At 42.7% G+C, this 19,816-nt stretch overlaps 1 protein-coding gene across 3 annotated transcripts in view; it reads left to right on the top strand.

Moving 5' to 3' along the window:
• Positions 1-2,259: 2,259 nt before the first annotated feature.
• The window catches only part of pde11a (phosphodiesterase 11a), a 36,036-nt gene continuing 18,479 nt past the window's right edge, over positions 2,260-19,816 (top strand). The window contains exons 1-9 of one of the 3 annotated variants that reach the window (XM_020054537.2): positions 2,260-2,438; positions 4,098-4,216; positions 5,369-5,527; positions 14,319-14,408; positions 15,324-15,464; positions 15,677-15,741; positions 17,403-17,535; positions 18,044-18,119; positions 19,606-19,673. In XM_020054537.2, the coding sequence (XP_019910096.1) occupies positions 4,118-4,216; positions 5,369-5,527; positions 14,319-14,408; positions 15,324-15,464; positions 15,677-15,741; positions 17,403-17,535; positions 18,044-18,119; positions 19,606-19,673 (831 nt within the window). In that variant the 5' untranslated portion in view covers positions 2,260-2,438; positions 4,098-4,117. Of the gene's footprint in view, positions 2,439-2,619; positions 2,638-3,534; positions 4,217-5,368; positions 5,528-14,318; positions 14,409-15,323; positions 15,465-15,676; positions 15,742-17,402; positions 17,536-18,043; positions 18,120-19,605; positions 19,674-19,816 lie in introns of those variants that run through there. The other 2 variants (XM_034286979.1, XR_002197947.2) reach the window with 2 other exon arrangements.

Consider the following 19,816-nt stretch of genomic DNA (forward strand, 5'->3'; position numbering starts at 1 on the left):
AGTGTCGGAATGATCAAGTCACAGCCGGGGGATTGTGCTTATTCTAACTGATGTATTCTCAAAGTTTACAGTTGCTGTTCCCACCAAGGACCGGAAGGCTACAACAGTCACCAAGCCTGTATTCAAGGAATGGATTCAGTGTTATGGCGTGCCGCAGTGTTTGCGCTCCGAACAGGAGAGGTGTTTTGAGGACAATTATTCAAAAGCTCGGCAAATTCTATGGGATCAAAAAGAGCCACACAACCCCCTACCGGCCCCAAGGCCATGGGCAGTGTGAGAGGTTCAACCAACCCTCCATGATTCGCTAAGCACTCTGACACCAGCGAAGAAGAGAAGGTGTTTGCATACAACATGTGAGTAACAACTCAGAACAACGGATTAGCCAGTCGGTGTACAGGAATAATCATAGTTTCAAAGGAGGACACAAGATCCAAGATGTGTGGATGCCAATCCCTTTTTTCGGGGCAATCTTCTTACCAGACACTGACAAACCAGTGTGTACGGTGGTCCCTGTTGATGGGTCCCAGGCCCCGAAGAATGTCCATGGGATGGAGTTACAGCTGTGTGGTCCGGAGCGGGGGGCGCTCAGAAGGGGCTGCCCAGTACGAATACTGCTTCGCCAAGGGCCGGAACAGTTTCAGATGAGGACGAAGTGGGATCTGTGCGGTTGGTTAGGGAACATCCAATAAGGGGACATCCACTACGTGAACCATTATCTGCAAGACTGCCAAGGGAGCCAGAATGGGCTGGCTCTGTTTTAGGATCAGGGGAAGCGGGGTGAGAGTCAAGCCAGTCCATTTTTGGGTCAAGTAGCCAGCTCGGTCCCCTGTACAGCAGCGGCGGTCCGACAGAACAGCAGGGAGACATTCAAGTCCTTCTCGATTGCCAAGGTCTGCAGTGTTGAGTCCATGGGAGGTGGGGGCTTCTTCTCAGATAGCAGCCCATACCGATGAGATTTGTTTCCTTGCCCTGAAACAAAATATTCACCAGCCCAGGCTCTAGTTTTCGGGACAGGTGTTAGGGATCTCTGCATACCCGTTTAGGGTGTGTTCCGTTGGAGGGCTGATGTGTTCTGCTTTACTTATCATCGGGACGATGATCACCTTTAGGAGGGGTGAAAGTAACTGGGTAGTATGGGGTCAGACCCTGCCCTAGCTACTAACAACAGGTTAAAGGGAAAGAATACGGTGCCCATTCTGTTGTTTGCTGGGCTGTCAGCCGGGTCCTGTGGTGGAGCAGCTTGCAACATGCTACAAGACGCTGCTATAGTAGGAGTGTGCGAACACGTGACAATGGCACGAAGCAGCTGGGGAAAACAGAGGACATTAGACTTCATTTTATCAGATAGGGGCCTATGTCACTGTTTTACTGCGTGTTTGCCCCTTATAAGTGAATGTGCACAAACTCCCATTAAATTAACACCAAATCAACTAACTGACATCCTAATCACTGTTGTAGCACCATTTTACTTCAATTAATGCAATCAGAGTTTGTCAAGCCTGACTTTCCTTGATCATTTTGAGTTAAATGTGAGTTGGTTAAACTACCTTTGGAGTACAGCCCTAAGGTCAAATTAGATTGGTTGATTCTGTTATCTTTCCAAAATGCTGCTATAAAACTGAATATCAGGTGCAATGATGTGTGCAGGTCCCTACTGTCCAAATATATTAGGCCTAGCTAGATTTTGTCTACACAGAGACCACCAAAGAAAAATTCAGATTGGATATTCTTCTCTCCTCTGTATTAAAGGCCTAGTAAACTTTCCTCTCAAACTAATGCAGGGAATTATAACGATAGCAGTGTTGTCACTCCTGTATAGAGCCTATAACAATGTATCTTTATTCAGTATAAACAAAAATGGATTACGTTTATAGAGAGCCAGGGCATATACATTTTTATGAATCCTTAGCCTTCTCTGAAGGTGTAAAAGACACTGACGGTTCCCCACTGCCTCTATTCATCTTTATGATAAGCGTTTAGTCTGCATAATGGAGCCAGTCTCTATTTTGAAGTAGGTCAACTCCAGGAAATTCATTAATGATCAGCCAATGAAGTCCTAGTCAGCTGAATACATAAACGTAGTGGAATCCTCAAATTGCCCCATGTTAAAACAATATCTTGGCCACTAGATTCTTTAATTATTTGCTTTATGGTCCAACCATACTGCAAAGCCACACGTCAAAGATCATTAATTGGATTCAACATTGTGGAGTGCAGCTCCCTCTAATGGCGAGGTAATGAATTACACACCAGAAAAAAGTCTGATGGACGCACGACAGATGGATTGGTTTCTTGATGACTAAAAATCTCGAAATCGTTGATCCTTTGCTTACTAATGTGCAGCAAGGTCTTCAGCAAAGGAATTGGCATCTAATATCCATTAACGTAATCAAAATGTGAACGATTGTACCTAAAAATAAGAATAACAAAAGATAACGGTAAGATTGTTTTTTTTCCCCGAGAACAATTTACAGAGAACATTTGACAGCAAATTGTAGCAATGAATGTTTGGTAGATACTGCCTTGGTCCGGGACAAAACGACAGATTTTTCACTTTGCTAGTTCGGAATTAACTAGCAACTTCTGTTAAAACGAAAAATTTATGAGGAGTAATTTTCTGGAACGTAACTTTTTAGGGTAAGTTTGAAATTGGAACCAGACTACAGTTTAAATTAACAATCAATTCCCACAAGAGGCCAGTATTAACACATTAAAGTGGCCCAGGCTGAGGAGCCTATGGTAATGAAGTGGTAGGCCTATTATAATGCACTTGTAGCTATTTAAAAAGTATGTTTTGCAAATATAGCATTTTTGTCTTGGAACTATTTCACCCTATATTGAATACACACATAGGCTACATGCCGATATTAAGGGTAATTATTTATGTAATTAAATGATATCGTAAACAACTATATATAATTACAAATAATATGCTCTAAAATCAAATAATTGAGAAGTTGCATAGACATCAGTAAATCGTTCAATAGATTTGGAGCTGCGTTAATATGACGAAGTCGATGGTTGGAAGCTGCTCCGCTAATAGCCAACGTCATTTGCGCACCATCTAGGCTACTGTGGTGATGCGCGGCAGCATAGTTGCTCTGAATATGAAGAGCAGTCAAGTCCTTGACTCTTTTTTTTGCATGTAGTCTTTCATCCATGAAAGCTTTCTTTTAATTTGAGTATGGAGTAACTATGTAATTTCAGGGGATTTAGTAACCGTAATCTAGCCATCATATTTTCTACATCAGACAACTCGTGATGTAAACCTCAGAGTTTCGTTATGACTGGATTAATTGAAGTCGTGTTACAGAAGATTTGTTTATGATTGATACTCGGTAAAACATTATAAATGAGAATTTCCAGTGCAATTCTATGGATTTGGTTTAGCGAAGACCATTAACCCAACCGACATGGCAGTGTCCAATATGGTCTTCTCTGATGTGGAAAGTTTTCTGGATAAGCACCCAGAGTTGTTTGAGGATTATCTAAACAGAAAAGGGAAATATAGTATGTGGAAAAATGGCTCAAGAATCCACCAGGCAAGCAAAACTCCAGTAAGTACAACCGCAAGTGCCGACCCGGAGAAAACGAGCGTCAGCGCCTGTAAAGACAGTTGGGCGAGCTGCAAAGGCCGATGGTGGCGTGCAGAGACGAGCCTCTCAGAAGGAACTGCGGAAAACTTTCGCCCAGGTCTAAAGCCATCAACGCCAACAGAACATATGATGAGCAAGTAAATTATAGGACTCAAGAGCCACTGACAAGTATGAGGAGAAGAGCTCTACTGAGAAAAGCGAGCTCGTTGCCTCCAACCACTGCCCACATCTTAAGCGCGCTCCTTGAGTCTCGAGTGAACATACCTCAGTATCCGTCCACAGCTGTTGATTTCAAATATTACCTTAAAGAACACAACGAAAGAGAGTTTTTCCTAGAATTGGTAAAAGACATATCTAATGACTTGGATCTAACTAGCCTCAGCTACAAAATCCTGGTGTTTGTGTGTATTATGGTCGATGCTGACCGCTGTTCCTTATTCTTAGTGGAGGGCTCGGCAAATAAGAAGACACTGGTATCAAAATTCTTTGATGTTCATGCAGGTATCACAGTTTTACCGTCTATGAGTAACTCGGATGAAGTTCAGGTTCCTTGGGGAAAGGGAATCATTGGATATGTAGCTGAGCATGGAGAGACAGTCAACATCCCAGATGCTTATCAGGTGTGTATCTTTGTGTGTGTTTGTGTGAGTAAACACGCCCACCTTTGTATTTTTGTCTGTCTCCGACAGATGTGGCATATCAACACCCAGCAATCAATTAGCGTCAAAATGATTCTAGTGCATTTGCATCACTGTACACAAGCCTACTATTAACTAATTCACGGATACCTGTACGCCATTAAAAAAAAACTGCAAAGAAATGAAAAGTGACAATCACACTTGAGTTGTTTTCTTGTGTTGCTCCACTCACTAGGGATGATAGACTTCCACAGTGACAATAAAACCTCAGCCCTTTATTAACCAAATTAAAGTAGTCTTGATTAACTGATCAACAACCCCACAGTACCAGTCAAGATCTGGGCACTCCTACTCATTCAAGGTTATTTCTTTTTTACTATTGTCCAAATGTATAGTAATGGATAAAATACATCAAAACTGTGAAATAGCACAATCATATAGTATCCAAGAAAGTGTTTAATAAATCAAAATACATTTATACTTTAGATTCCTCAAAGTACACACCATTTACCCACCATTTGCCATGATGACAGCTGTGCTCACCCTAAGCATAATCTGAAGCAGCTTCATGAGGTTGAGCTTGAATGCTAGTTGAGAAAATGTGTGCAAAGCTATCATCGAGGCAGAGGGTGGCTTCTTGGAAGAATCCGCAATATGAAATGTAATTTGATCTGTTTTTGGTTACTACATGATTCCATAATTGTTATTTTGTAGTTTAGATGTCTTCACTATTATTTTACAGGGTAAAATTGTAAAAATAAATAAATATCCTTGAATGAGTTGGTGTGCCCAAACTTTTGACTGGTACTGTTGGTCTGCATAGAAAAATATATTCCTGATGTAATCCATTGAAAAAATGTGGTGTGTGCCAGGCAAAACTATACTTTAATTTTACTACACCAGGAAGATTTGGGAATTAAACAAAAACCAGCGAGATGCTTCTGTTGTATGCTCATAGAATATGTTTTGCCCAGAGGATGCTGGTATGTAACAACAGTGAGATAGGGCCTTATCACATGATCTCACAGGAAGTTATGACATTGAGTTCCACCTGATTTCTCCACCTGAAAGCATTTGCTTACGCTTTGCTTACGCTTGTCATGTATGCTTTCGTCCATTCATCACCGACTGCAGGACCGTCGCTTCAGTGATGAGATTGACAAGCTGACAGGATACAAGACCAAGTCCCTCCTGTGTATGCCCATCCACAACAGTGATGGGCAGATCATTGGAGTGGCCCAGGCAATCAACAAGAGTCCAGGTGGGGCAATCTTCACTGAAGATGATGAGAAGGTAACTGCAATTGTTTGATTTGTCAATTTTAGGCTGGGCATCTGTATAAGCAATTTGGGACAGCTGCTAATGTAAAAAAAAGGGCTTTACAAAACACCATGATTTATTTGTAGATTCTATATCTCTGTATTAGCACTACTATTAGACCAGCAACAATACTCAACATTAACACTTCCACCAGACAACTCAAAATGTCCTGTTTGGAACTGTGGGAGAATGTCAGTTGCTTGTGTAGGGCTCTCGTTTTCCCACCCCTTTATTTGCCACACCTTAAAGCCTTCCAGTTGTACACTGATTCTGAGTCCACCCGTGTGATGTGTGTGTGAGGTACAGGCTACAGGAAGTGTAGTGGTTACAATAGTTAGGCTAGGAAACCAATGATTGCCTGATGGAACCTCTGAGCCAAAAATCGGAAAACACAAAATTGCAACGTCCTTAGAATGGAGTCAGCCCTAGTTTCTCCTGAGTTTAAAAATGGAAGTCAAATTCTTGAAGTCTTGAAGACTAAACTATAGACTTGTCTCATGTGAAAAGGCATGTCTCCTTCTTTTGTTTTACATGAACTCAGATAGAATGAAGTCACTGAGGCAGAAAAGAGAGTGATATGTGTACCGTGTTATTAAGACCACTTACGGAGGGCATTGATGACTTATCATGTGTGAATCACTTGAAAAGAATATAAATAAATACTTATCTTTTGTTATTCTGCTGGTAAGACAAAGCTGGTATGACATCCTGCAAAATACTGACCTGTGCTTTTCAATTAGAGATAAGATGTTTGTAGTTCAAGCAGATGCTCACATTCTTGTTCTCCTGCATTACAGTAAGTGGCCCATTCTTTCAGTGAAGTGGTCATTTGCTATGGTGTTTGCAAGGCTTGCAGATTATAAAGAAGTGGAGACTAGTTGGTAATGTAATTTATAATTATCAGAGCATTAATGTTTCTGAGCAAAATTAATTAAATTCCCCACGATTTGTCTTTATAACGATAAACCCCCATTAATGGGGGCGTGGTCTGCCATGGTTGTAGTAAAATGTAAATAAAAAAAAACAGGCTTTTGTAAATTTCGACAATAAGAATAATTAGTTACGTTTTTTGTTAATAGACTGCACCCAGTTTACATTATTTAGTGATTAAGGCTGAAATAAACCAGATACCGAGGAAAGTCACTTTTCCTCATTTTGTGTAGATGGAAACATCTGGAGGGGTGCATCCAACTACTTGGTTTTCTAGTAAAACATGACACGAAGAGCCTTGTCCTACTTGGCCCCACATCTATAACTTAATGTTAGCCGAAGTAAACCAACACTGAGGTTGTACAGCTGTAGTAAGCTGTTGGGAAACACTAGTTAGCCAGCATTACTCACAAGTCATGACACTCTGAATTGGCTCAAGCTGTAAGTTGATGCGCTCAGTTGGCATTTGCACTGAAGACAAAGACACAAAGGTCTGTGTGACTGAAAATAATAAGGCAGAATGACGTGGTAGATGGGAGCTGGCATCTCACATTGATCTTCCTGATGGGATCCGCTGATTCCTAATTAGCTGTTATTTGGCACAGTTAATCATTTAGCTCGCTAGGCGTTCTCAGATAGGCGTAAAAAGCCTGCACATTCACTGCGTGCACGTACTTAAAACCCTTGCTTGGCCAGGCAGCCCTTCGATGTCTCGCAGTAGTGCAATGTAGGGGTGGATTTTCAAGGCGCATGCTGTCGTGTTTAATCAGTGCATCTCGTAGCCCCGCTAGCTCCTGCATGAAGCTATGCGTGGGGGAATCTTTGGAAATAAACATGAAACCTAACTTAACGATTCTTTTCAGATTTTGTCATTCAGACGTTGTAGGTAGAATGCCTGTTTCTTATTAAAGGCTTGGGGTTTTCCCACTGTGTATAATGGAGTGACTAACAGTCCTTTCACAGTGTTTTCAGCACATTTCACATTGCATTAGTGTCACACTAATGCACAGGATGGTTACAGCTGAATTAGTAATGAAATCCTATGTTGGCATTTGAGGATAGCGGATTCTGCATGCTGCTATGCAGTAATGCTTTGATCAAAAGACTATGTAGAATAAGATGTACAAAGTGCACCCTTTCAAACAGATGATCGATTTCAGTTGATATTAAGCAGTTCTGGTATGTTTTATGTTGTTTACTGACTTCTTATCTGTAAAATATACACTGCTAGTAAAAATACAGCACGTAACATTACTGGGTAGATGACTATAGCTAATCACTGTATATGTCTTCGTTCTTACATGCGATGCTCTGTAAACTGTGTTTTGTTGATTCCCTACAGGTTACAGTACCGTGGGGAGCTTGGATAGTGGTTTAACTCGTGCATAATTGTATTTTCTCATTATGTTTATTGGACGAATACACTGATTTAATTTCTCATATGCAAATAACTTGACCTCATGGTGCATTCTGTGGTCCTAGTTTTGGATGCTAATATACTGAACAGAAATAACCCGAAACTCATTATCAGACCAGAACGTGTTTATTGAACACTGCTTACTTACAGTGCCCATTACAAACTATGAAATATGTCAGTGGTTCTCAGATCTCTTCCTGGGACTTTTTACAGTTCTATTGTATCTCTGAACTCACTCAAGTTCATCTAATCAAGAGCTTAATGATTATTTGACAAGTTGAATCAGGTGTACTGACTCTGAACATTGCATTGCTGGGGGTCTCCAGAAGAGGTTTGAGGACCTCTGAAATATGATGCACTTTTCCAAACCTTTCTAATGTTTATACATCTGTCAAGGGATTGAGCTGCAGGAATTACACTAATGACACTAGCAGCCAAATATCTTTCCCATATTTCCCATTTTCATCCTGTTTGTACCGCAATGCCTATGAGATTGAACCAAATACTGTAAAAACAAGTGTTCTGGATCAATATTTCAATATTATATTGATATTGTTCTTGTTAGCATATCTTCCTGCTATGTAAAAAGCATGACTTTTCCTGCTAGCACATAACCATCTTGCAGGTCTTCACAGCTTTAGCATACGTAATTGCCTGCTGATAAGCCATCAACTGTAAATTGGCTTCCCAATGTTTTCAGGCTGATTGGGGAGGTTTATGCCAACAGAACATTCACACTTTGCCCAATGGGCAATCAGCAGTAACGCTCTGATCTTCACTAAAAAAGTGAATATTAACAAGCTGCAGTATATTTTCTACAAACCTATATGATATTGATGGAAAATCGAAAAATGTAATCGACATCCATTTTCCGTATCTTCACTGTATATGATAACAGTAACGATAGTAACATTATAGTTGACAGTGGGTTCATTTCTGATGACTTCAGTTCCCGACTCTTCTCATAATGTCTATGGGCCCCAGTGGGGAGGCAGTACAAGTATCTCGTTTAACGACCGCAGTGAAGTGATCGAAGCTCTCTGGTAACTGTGACGGCGGTCTTGCTAATGTTTGGGCTTGAGTCATGGACTAATGGAATGAGGCAGAGCCATGACAGTTAGACTATTGCGAGGCATGTGATGCTGCCTTGTTTCCCCGGCTGACAGCTGTCTGAGGGCTTGCCATTGCAGTTCGGCCGACCAGGCATCATCGGGGAGACCTTGGCGACACAGGAGAGGAGACGGTGCCTGGCTCGTTTGATTGGCTGCACTCATGTTGAACTGGTGTATAGATGATGCATTGTGGCTGGCTGCAGACATGGCCAGACCCTTGGAGGAAATCGGAGTAATTAGTGCCAATTTTGGCTTGAAGCGATGATCGTTATGGAGGACCGGGTCCATAACTGTTCATCCAATGCCCTCGTTCTCTGCTGTTAATTCACCCGGATACCCATGAGAGGACTCTCAGTGCGGTCTTCACGGTTAGCTTTTTGGCAGGAGTTTTATGAAAAAAACGGTCAAATGTTGGAGGTCTCATTAAAAATGGTTCGAAACCAGTTTTCTTTGCGGTGGTACATGAGGTACAGTGTGTGTTGGACATTACCCTCAGGACTGGATGATACAGAAGTGACCCTGCATCCTCTGGCCAAACTAATGACAGTAGTGGGGCTGTATGTAGGAGGTCATTCCCACATTAGAATTGTGTGAATTATGCATTGTCTAACAAAACACTGTTTATACACCCCTTCTTGAAAATGATGCACTTTTTAGAGATCTTTGAAGCCTTTTTTTTTGTTTTAAATGTATTCTATATCTACTCACTCCAAAATCGGCCAATCCCTAATCATTTACAAATGGCAAAATTTGATCAAGTGGTGGAATTGGATTTGATATGAGGAATTTGATATTGTCAGTAACATCAAAGGTCTTCATATCTTGAACGGAATTTAGATGTATTCCTTAGACTCCCCACATTCATCACAGTAAGACGTTGTGTCTTGCCTTGGATGTCGTGCGGTGGCCTGTTCGGCTGAATGAGCATTGGCCTACATGACATGAGAGCCACTCAGCTCTGTAAAAGGGTTCAGTGAAACTAGGCCACAGAGACGTCATGCAACACACTTAGCTCTATGCTCACGGTAAAGTTCCTCTAAGTACAGGTCTGGGATCTGTTTCTCCACCTTTTAATATAAGCCTTAACCGTGAGAGAGGGAAATTCCGAAACAGACCGGTGAAAACTGTATCGTTCGCCTTAACCTGATCTGTGAAATGTCACAAATTATTAGTGGAAACGGAAATCACAAAGACCTGGCTGTGAATCTCGGCTCCGTAAAGAACAATCACAGCTAAACACATTTGAAGAAGTGCTAACTGCTGTGCTGACTCATGCAGGTTACAGACACCGCGGTGACATCCCAGCGGAAGGGGAGATGCCGACCGGTGTGAATGGCGGAGAATAGATGCCGCTAGACTACTGGCAGTGCCACAGTGGGCTGGTGGCGTGACACATCTGCATAACATGAATGGAAGGAATACGATTTGGAGTTGGCTTAACCACTAGTTTAGCTACTGCTTACATAGCTACTGGAAATGACTACAGTACTGTGGCACCGTCACATCCTCTTTACTTCTCCTACACCATGTGGGGACGCATGAGAAATGAAGGTTAGAAAAATATGCTTCAGCTCGTTCCCTGAGGCCTTAGTCAGTTAGTTTCATTATTAAACCACATCTTTACCGGTCAATCCTCTGGTCTCTTTTGACCCGAGCCTCTTATTTCTTATGCAGTCTTGTAGTATAATGGGCCTGCTGCCTGACTGAATTTAATTAGAGCAACCTATGGTTTCCTAGTGTTGCCTTCCCCTTCTGCCTATTACTTATGCAGGCAGATCCATAGCTGGGTCCCTGAAGCCTCCACTCTGTAATGAATGGGATCCTGCAGCCTCTATTGAGGGAGCCAGACAGCCTTTGTCATTATCAAATAATTCTGCCAGGCCAGTGGTGGAACTGTATGTACTGTGTACATCTGCAGTATATTCATATTCAGGGTTGCAGCCCCTAGTGGGGCTGCAGGGTTACTGCACTGTGGTTGGAAAAATTCTAGAAGGAAAAACAAGTGTACAGGGCCTTTCTGCTCATTTTGTTCTCTTTTGGCCCTATTTATAATTGATTACATTTTGTTTTGCCTTCAGTGAACATGCAATAACCTGTAATGATTGAACACGTCATAGGCATTTTTGCCAACTTATTGAAAATAAGAAAACGGTAATGTTTCATGGGCATGTACAGTATTCAGACCCTTTATTCAGTACTTTGGAATACCACTCAAGGACATTCACAGGCCTGGTTTAAAGCCTTTCCAGACTTGTCATGGCCATGTGCTTCAGGTCTTTGCCTTGCTGAAAGATACCTTTTCGCCCCTCTGTCTGAGGTTCTGTGGGCTTTGGATCAGGTTTTCTTTGCGGACTTCTCTTTGTTTTGCTTCATTCATCCTTCCCTCAGTCCTGACCATTCTCTAAGTTCATAGCCTGATGCTTCTACTACCATTCCTCACTATAGGGATGGTATTAGTCAGGTGATGAGTAGTGGCTTGTTTTTGTCAGACAGAACTCTTGGCAGTCAGGCCTAATAATTTAATTTGAAAAATGGATGTGAAAATGGAAATTTTGAGATTTTAAAGTAATGTTATTGAATTTTGGGTGGGATCAAACAAATCATCTATGAAAAAATGTGAATACCACCAGCATCCAAGGTTACCGCTTTGTGTGTGTGTCTGTGCATGTGCATCCCCTTGGAGATTGTGATAAAGAAAGTATATGCTGAGCAACTAATCAGTGGGACCAGAGGTGAGGTGATTGATATGGCTGGTAAGTTGCTCAGTGCTAAAACAAATGTATAGAATAAGCCATAGTCAACACTATACATGTTTTTTTTCTGACACAAAGTCACAAACATAACTTGGGTCCAGCAGATGTCCAAGAACTAGCTAAGCTGATTTGACCCGTCAAGCCCTTGATCGGTGAATCAGGTGTGCTAGTTCAGGTATACTCAGGGTGTTCCCTGAGGAGAGGTTGGTGAAGTGACAGTGGGGTCTGTTAGCCTGGCAATCTCCACAGCACCTTGTTCAGACCCACCTACCTTGAGCTCCTACTAGCTATCTATGATTGAATGTGCCTTGGAGCTCCATCGACAATATTGGTTTGATGGCAACAGGAACAATGTTTATTCATTCATGATTATATTTTTGTAACATGCTAATGAACGCTGGCCTTCGTAGATCATCCAGCTGTCAACAGGTGGACCTACGTTTGTTCCAGTATACAAAACTAAAGAAAAGGGGAAATGGAACATGACATCCTTTATGGAATTCATGTTATCACCTTGAGGCAGTGGGTCAAACCACTCAGTCAAACGGGGAAATGTCAACTGGATTGATTTATTTGTCTTGGCAAGTAAATTATGCCTCATGAAAGGCCATTCTTTATTAGGTCCATTTAAAAGGTGTGCTTTTTTCCAGGCGTGGTATGAGAATATAACCCTGCACACAGCTATGTTGTTTTTTCATGGGGTAAAACTAATACATTGCATTTCATATACCTTTTGACATTTTTGGAAGCAATTTCATGTTTTTAGAAGCATATACAGTGGATATAAAAAGTCTACACACCCCTGATAAAATGCCAGGTTCTTGTGATGTAAAAGAATGATTCAAAGAAATCATGTCAGAACCTTTTCCACCTATGACGTGACCAATAACGTGAACGATTCAACTGAAAAACAAACTAAAATGTTTGAGAGGGGAAAATAAAAAAGAAACAACAATAATCTGTGTGTGAATACCCTTAAACTAACACTTTGTTGAAGCACCTTTTGATTTTATTACAGCACTCAGTATTTTTGGGTAGGAGTCTATTAGCATGGTACATCTTGACGTGACTATTTGTCCGCTCCAAATCTGTCAGATTGCGAGGACATCTCATGTGCACAGCCCTCTTCAGATCACCTCACAGATGTTCAATTGGATTCAGGTCTGGGCTCTGGCAGGGCCATTCCAAAACGTTAATTTCCTTCTGGTGAAGCCATGCTTTTGTGGATTTGGATGTGTGCTTTGGGTCATGCGAAAAAGTGAACTTCCTCTTCAGCTTTCTAACGGACACCTGAAGGTTTTGTGCCAAATTGCCTGGTATTTGGAACTGTTCATAATTCCCTCCACCCTGACTAAGGCCTCGGTTCCAGCTGAAGGAAAACAGTGCTGCCACCTCCATGCTTCACTGTGGGTATGGTGTTCTTTGGATGATGTGCAGTGTTGTTTTTTCTCCAAACATACTTTTTGGAATTATGTCCAGAAAGTTCAACCTTGGTTTCATCAGACCATAACACATTTTCCCATGTGCTTTTGGGGGACTAGATGTTTGTTTTTGCAAACTTCAGCCGGGCTTGGATGTTTTTCTTTGTATGGAAAGGCTTCCGTCTTGCCACCCTACCCCATAGTCTATTCATATGAAGAATACGGGAGATTGTTGTCACATGTAGCACACAGCCAGTACATGCCAGAAATTCCTGCAGTTCCTTTAATGTTGCTGTAGGCCTCTTGGAAGCCTCCCTGACCAGTTTTCTTCTCGTGTTTTCATCAATTTTGGAGGGAGGTCCAGTTCTTGGTAATGTCTCTGTCGTGTCATGATGACTGTCTTCACTGTGATCCATGGTATATCTAATGCTTTGGAAATTATTTTGTACCCTTCTCCTGACTGATATCTTTCAACAATGAGATCCCTCTGATGCTTTGGAAGCTCTCTGCGGACCATGGCTTTTGCTCTGAGATGCAATTAAGAAAATGTCAGGAAAATCCTACTAGAACAGCTGAACTATATTTGTGATTAATCAGAGTCACTTTAAATGATGGCAGGTGTGTAATGACTTCTATTTAACAGAGTTTGAATGTGATTGGTAAATTCTGAACACAGCCACGTCCCCAGTTATAAGAGGGTGTGCACACTTATGCAACCAGGTTATTGCAAGCATTTTAACAGGGGTGTGTAGACTTTTTATATCCACTGTACATGCATGGCGACTATGACAAAGTGTGTCCAAAAGTTACTGAGTGGGTTATAATACATCAGTTGATGGATATGTCCAGCTTTTCAAATGATTTAACTTTTGGCAAAAATAAAACTGATAACGGATAATATATTCACAGTTCCGTCCCTTGTAAAACATCTCTGCAGGTCGTGAACAAGGCAGCTGGCCATTGGTATTCTGACTCGGATGTCTTTAATCTGAGCACACACGGACCAGAGAGCTGGTTGCTGTCACGCTGTTCTTTGAACATTGAACCCTTTGTTCCTGTGTTTAGTCCAGTCATGGTAAAACGTCTCTCCAACCTGTTGACTGTATGTCCGTCTTTCTCATGTCTCCACAGGTGCTGCAGATGTACCTGCCCTTCTGTGGGATCGCCATCTCCAACGCACAGCTCTTTGCCGCCTCCAGAAAGGAGTACGACAGGAGTCGGGTAAGGCAGGCTGTCGGACAGGGAGGAGAGGACACTACTACTATCCCCACACAGTGTCTATTCAGCCCACCCCCTTCTGATTGCTGACATCAGTGAGGCTAGGTATTGATCTCTATGAGCCTACTCACTGCCACTGCACTGGGGATCTAGGAGCTGTGTACAGCCCTGACTGGACCTCCTGGAGGAGGGGGGTGGGGAGGTGCTGTGAACAGCCCTGACTGGACCTCCTGACTGTACAGCCCTGACTGGGGAGGAGCCGTGTACAGCCCTGATGGGAATCCTGGAGGATGGGGGTGGGGAGGAGATGTATACAGCCCTGACTGGACCTCCGGGAGGAGGGGGGTGGGGAAGTGCTGTGTGCAGCCCTGACTGGACCTCCTGGAGGACCGGGTTGGGGAAGTGCTGTGTGTAGCCTTGACCAGACCTCCTGGAGGAGGGGGGTGGGGAATAGCTGTGTGGAGCCCTAACTGGACCTCCTGGAAGAGGGGGGTGGGGAAGCGCTGTGTGTACAAAGGGTCTGGGGTGTAAATCTCAGGAGGCGTCCAGAGACTAATGCATGTGCCATATTGATCTCTGATGGGGGAGAACATCCAGAGAACAGAGAGCACCGGTGAGAAAGAGAGAGGGATAGACATGCTCTATCATTACTCACCGGTTTATGTTCTCTGCTGGCTTGTATTGAGTTGGCATGGCTTTAGATGAAGTGCCTGATCTACTTCATTGTGGAGCGGCAGCATATGATATTATCACTTCCCTTTATGTATTACAAACAAAGACAATTCCTGTCGCGACACTGTTATGTGAAACGTCTCTATTAGCTGTCAGTATTTATTATTTGAGTTTTAGAGCTGGGTTATTCATGTGAATGATAACAGCAGTCATTTTCTTGTGTCTGCTGTGACCTATGAACTGCAGTCACTTCTGGAGGTGGTCAATGACCTGTTTGAGGAGCAGACCGACCTGGAGAAGATTGTGAGGAAGATCATGCACCGCGCCCAGACTCTGCTCAAGTGTGAACGCTGCTCTGTCCAACTCCTGGAAGACATTGAGTCACCGGTAGGCTCTTCTCACTGCTATGGGTCTTTACCTTCTCCCCCTCTTTCTCTCTCTGCTCGCTGACTATGGGTTGGCTTCCAAGTAATTGAGACCATTCTGATACATGGTTTACCTGACAATTGTTTTTGGCTCCAGTAACCGAGGAGATTCTTGAGTGACATTTTCCATTTGTAACACTTCCACCAGTGATGCTTTATCTTTCCATGCCACAGGTGGTGAAATTCACAAAGTCTTTTGAACTGCTGTCTCCCAAATGCAGTGGAGACACCGAGAGCAGGTACAGTTGGCACTTAATCACCCCTCACATTGGTCCAATTGGCTTCATTCAGTCACCCACTGTTTTGTCTGCTGGCCTTTATACAGTTTTGTCATTCATTCATTTAAAGATTGAAATCTGTCAACTTAGCAAACAGCATAATTGAAAGCTCTGGTTCTTTACGGGTGGTTCTGCGTTGTGGTCACAGCTCTCGTACAGTCAGGCAAATATTCACATCTCCCTTTACTCCTGATTTTAAGAATCTCACTAAATAACCACAGCTCTGCCACTGTGGAGGTACTCTGCCTGCACTTGTGATGTCTGCTCTGTGTCTCAGCTGACCAGTTCTAATCAACAGAGAAAACTCAGTGTTTCCTCTCTTCGTGTAGCTTTGTGGAAAAATGCAACAATGTGTGGGGATAAAATGTGGCTGAAACGCTATCGAAGTAATACGGTGATGGTGAACCGGGTAGGTCAGGTTGTCGGGGTCCACTTTCTATGGTTTTTTTTTGGAGCTTCTGTCCTCCGGCTTGGCATGTTAATGCAGGGGCGGGGAAGGTTAGTGGGCTGGACATGGGTGCAAAACATCAGCGAAAGGATGACAAAATGATCTTCCGGTCAGAGGCAGGCTACAACTCACATGCCCACTTCAAGGCAGCAACAATAAACTATTGCAGTAATTAAAAAAGCATCTTAGCATAATAATATAGTAATCAGGGAAATGCCAGCCTACACGTCTGGGTAGTTCAGCCTTGCCTGGCGTGTGACGCATCAACTTAGATTTCTGTTGCTCTTATCATGTGAAGAACACGCTGCTCTCATACAATGGCAGACAGACGACCATACCCTGATCCCAAGTTATGAAGTAAACAGGAACGGTCATCACGTCGAAGGGAATTGGGGCTTTACGATGCCGTATCGAAAGGTTATTTTTGCATAGAGGATTGTGTGTGATTTATGTGTTTAATTAAGTGAATATGTCGGACGTCGAAGGCAAGGCATGGGCTTGGTAAAGCACCTCCGATTTCCCGTGTCCTCTGAGAGAACAGTGTTGACATGCCAAAATGTGTGCTGCCAGTGTCGACCGGGGAGCTTTCCAGCGAGCCTCACTCCCCACTGTGACCGTGTGGGTTTCGCATGGGAGCGTTTCAGAGGCCGAGCGACGCCTTTATCTGGATCTGTGACTTTCAACCTCCTTGGCAATAAACAAGATGTACTGTATGATGTTGTGAGGGGAAAGGCACAGAAGGCGCTAGCTGAAAAATATGCTAATGATGCACCGAAATCTGAATGGCCTGTGTCGAGGAAAGAGAAAATTCTCCCGCAGAGTGTGTGGGTGTCTGTTGGGGAGGGAGACAATCACACAATTAAAGTTTCATTACTTTGTTGGAGAGCATTATTGAGATCCATGAGACCTTCATTAAATACAAATCACAGTAAAAGGGGGATACATGCGTGTGAGATGTGAAAAAGTATCTGCGTTTTATGATACGATGCTTGTTATTGTGGAAAGAGGACCAGACGAACAATCTTGGAACCTTTGGATGATTTGGTCCTGTCGGTGAACGTGTTTGAACCACGGTCCTGTTGACCATTCCCTCATCCACATTGCACGGCATGAACTAAAACCTACGTATTATCCCACTTCCTCCCTGCTCCTTCATATCTGTGTGTCCCTACAGTTTCAAGGACAGCATGGAGAAGTCCTCCTACTCTGATTGGCTCATCAACAACAGTATAGCTGAGTTGGTAGCCTCCACTGGTCTGCCTGTCAACATCAGTGACGCCTATCAGGACCCCCGGTTTGATGCAGAGGTAAAACCCTCTCTTCTATGAGGGCTGTTTCATTTTCTCTGGGTTTTAGCTGCTTATACTACAGTGTATGTAAAGACAAACACTTTGAGTCTTTTGATGATATCTTAAACTGTTCAGCAGCTGCACTTATTGGTTAAAACCAAAGATACAAGCCACATCAAATACTCAATAATGCCTTTGGTCATTGGTATACTGTCAACTGATTAATAATGAGATCCCTTTCATGTGACTCTGGCTCTGTTTCCTCTGGTATTTCATAGTTATGCTTTCAACTGTGGACCTTTGTCTTAATAGTAATTACTAAAATGACACAATTTATGCTCACATTTTGAAATTACATTGGAAATGATTACTGCTGAACTCAGGTTTAACATGTCTGTATGGATAGTTCAAAAAAACTAAGCTGGCTGAAATGGTACAGGCAATACTGTCCCATTGTATTCTATAGTTTGTGTAATAAATTGTAACAGGCCAGTTTAAGCTCTAGTCTCCTCTCTCTTCTGTTTAGGCAGACCAGTTCTCTGGCTTCCACATTCGCTCTGTTCTCTGTGTACCTATTTGGAACAGCAACCATCAAATAATTGGTAAGTTCACCAACTGTCCTCTTTTCGCTGACTTCCTATGGTAGTTGTGGCATTAGACTTAATTCCTCTTGATGATTATCTGTGTTGACAGATGTCAAAGCTAAGACATAATCCAGCATTCAAGCATGAAGTGATTTTAATAATGAGAATCAGCAAAGTACATAAAGTCAGGACCCTCAGATAACCTTTTGCACTGTGCCTTGTTTAGAGAATTTGCCTGTACTGTTTTCTACAGAACAGGAAAAAAATATATATAATAAAGAGGCATGCTGTTTTGTTTTCCTGCTGGGCTTGATATCAAGTAATGATATCATATTGCCACCGATTCTTTCTGATGTCAGAATATAAAGCTTAGGATAGATAACTATTTCTCAGCCCTATGTGCATGCAAGTTCAAAACCATTTTAAACAATCAGTATTGTTTCAGAACTTGGTTAATCACAGCTTTTGCATTTCCAGGTCTGTCTAATGAATATGAGCAGGATATTCTCCCTACCCATTTTGTGTTTCTGTGTTACCCCAAAGTCTTGTGAGTTGCCTGCTCTGTGGTTGTTTGAATCCCAGTGTGTCCCTTTAAAGCACTTTAGCTTTACTAAAGCCCAGCTTCGCTATCACTGAGTCCTGAAAGAGGAGTTCCCTCTCAACTCATGGCTGAGCCAGCATGCACTGCTCTGTTCCAGAGGTAGCCCAAGGCCCTAGCAACATTGACACTGATAAATCATTGGTCAGCAGCCTCGTGATGGTGCTGGATATTGCAGTGAGAAGCAATGCTAGCACACTCAGGCCCTCTGAGATCTGACTTTCGTTTTCTGTTATATGCAAAGTGACTTAGCAACATGGCTATCAGGTAAAACACTGCTCCAGGCAGCCAGTTGCCAGAATGGACCTGTGTGTGTCTGTGTGTGTGTGTGTGTGTGTAGGTTGGGAAGGGGATGGAATGATGAGAGAGAGAGAGAGAGAGGAAGAAAGAAACATTTGTGTGTGGGAGGAAACTATCAGGACCTGAAGTGAAAGCCTTTATAAGCCCAACAGCAGCAGAGACATGATTATATGTCAAGGATCTGTTTATTCAGAAGCTAGATATCCCCTACAATAAACTGAGGTTGTGGTCTAACTAGAGAAAAGAAAAACCTTGGGCTGTATTCTTACGTCAGTCTCCCATACAGATGGTGAATCCATCTCCAGCAATGTCGACAGCATCGCACTAACCTACAGGAAAACCTATACTGTGGGAAATACAATGACCTCTCCAGGGACTGTTCAATTAAATATCTGCTAGTTAGCATAATTTCTGTCTGATTATAGAAAGGAACAATTAGCCTTATCAGCAAAGTCCTGGCTTATTTAATTAGAAGATAAAGTGAGAGCTGCCTGTCTTTGCTTGCTGGGGGGACTTGCCTTTGAAATGAAAAGGTGCATAGAGTTCTGTTGTTGCGGTAGACACAAGTTCTGTGTGGACCGTAGCGATCCAGTTGTCTTGTTGCAGGTGTAGCTCAGGTACTCAACAGGCTGGACGGTAACCAGTTTGACGACGCAGACCAGAGGCTGTTTGAGGTAGGTTGCTTTCCTGCTGATGTATGTGTTGCTCTTGTTGTGTTTGTATATAAATGCCTGTATGTTCATGTATCACTGTGGGCTCGTTTGCGTGCGCGTGATGCTGTTTGCGTGTGTAGTGGTGAAACGTGCCTCGGTGGCGC

This window comes from Esox lucius, chromosome 16 (genome assembly GCF_011004845.1).
Source record: "Esox lucius isolate fEsoLuc1 chromosome 16, fEsoLuc1.pri, whole genome shotgun sequence".
NCBI lineage: Eukaryota > Metazoa > Chordata > Actinopteri > Esociformes > Esocidae > Esox > Esox lucius.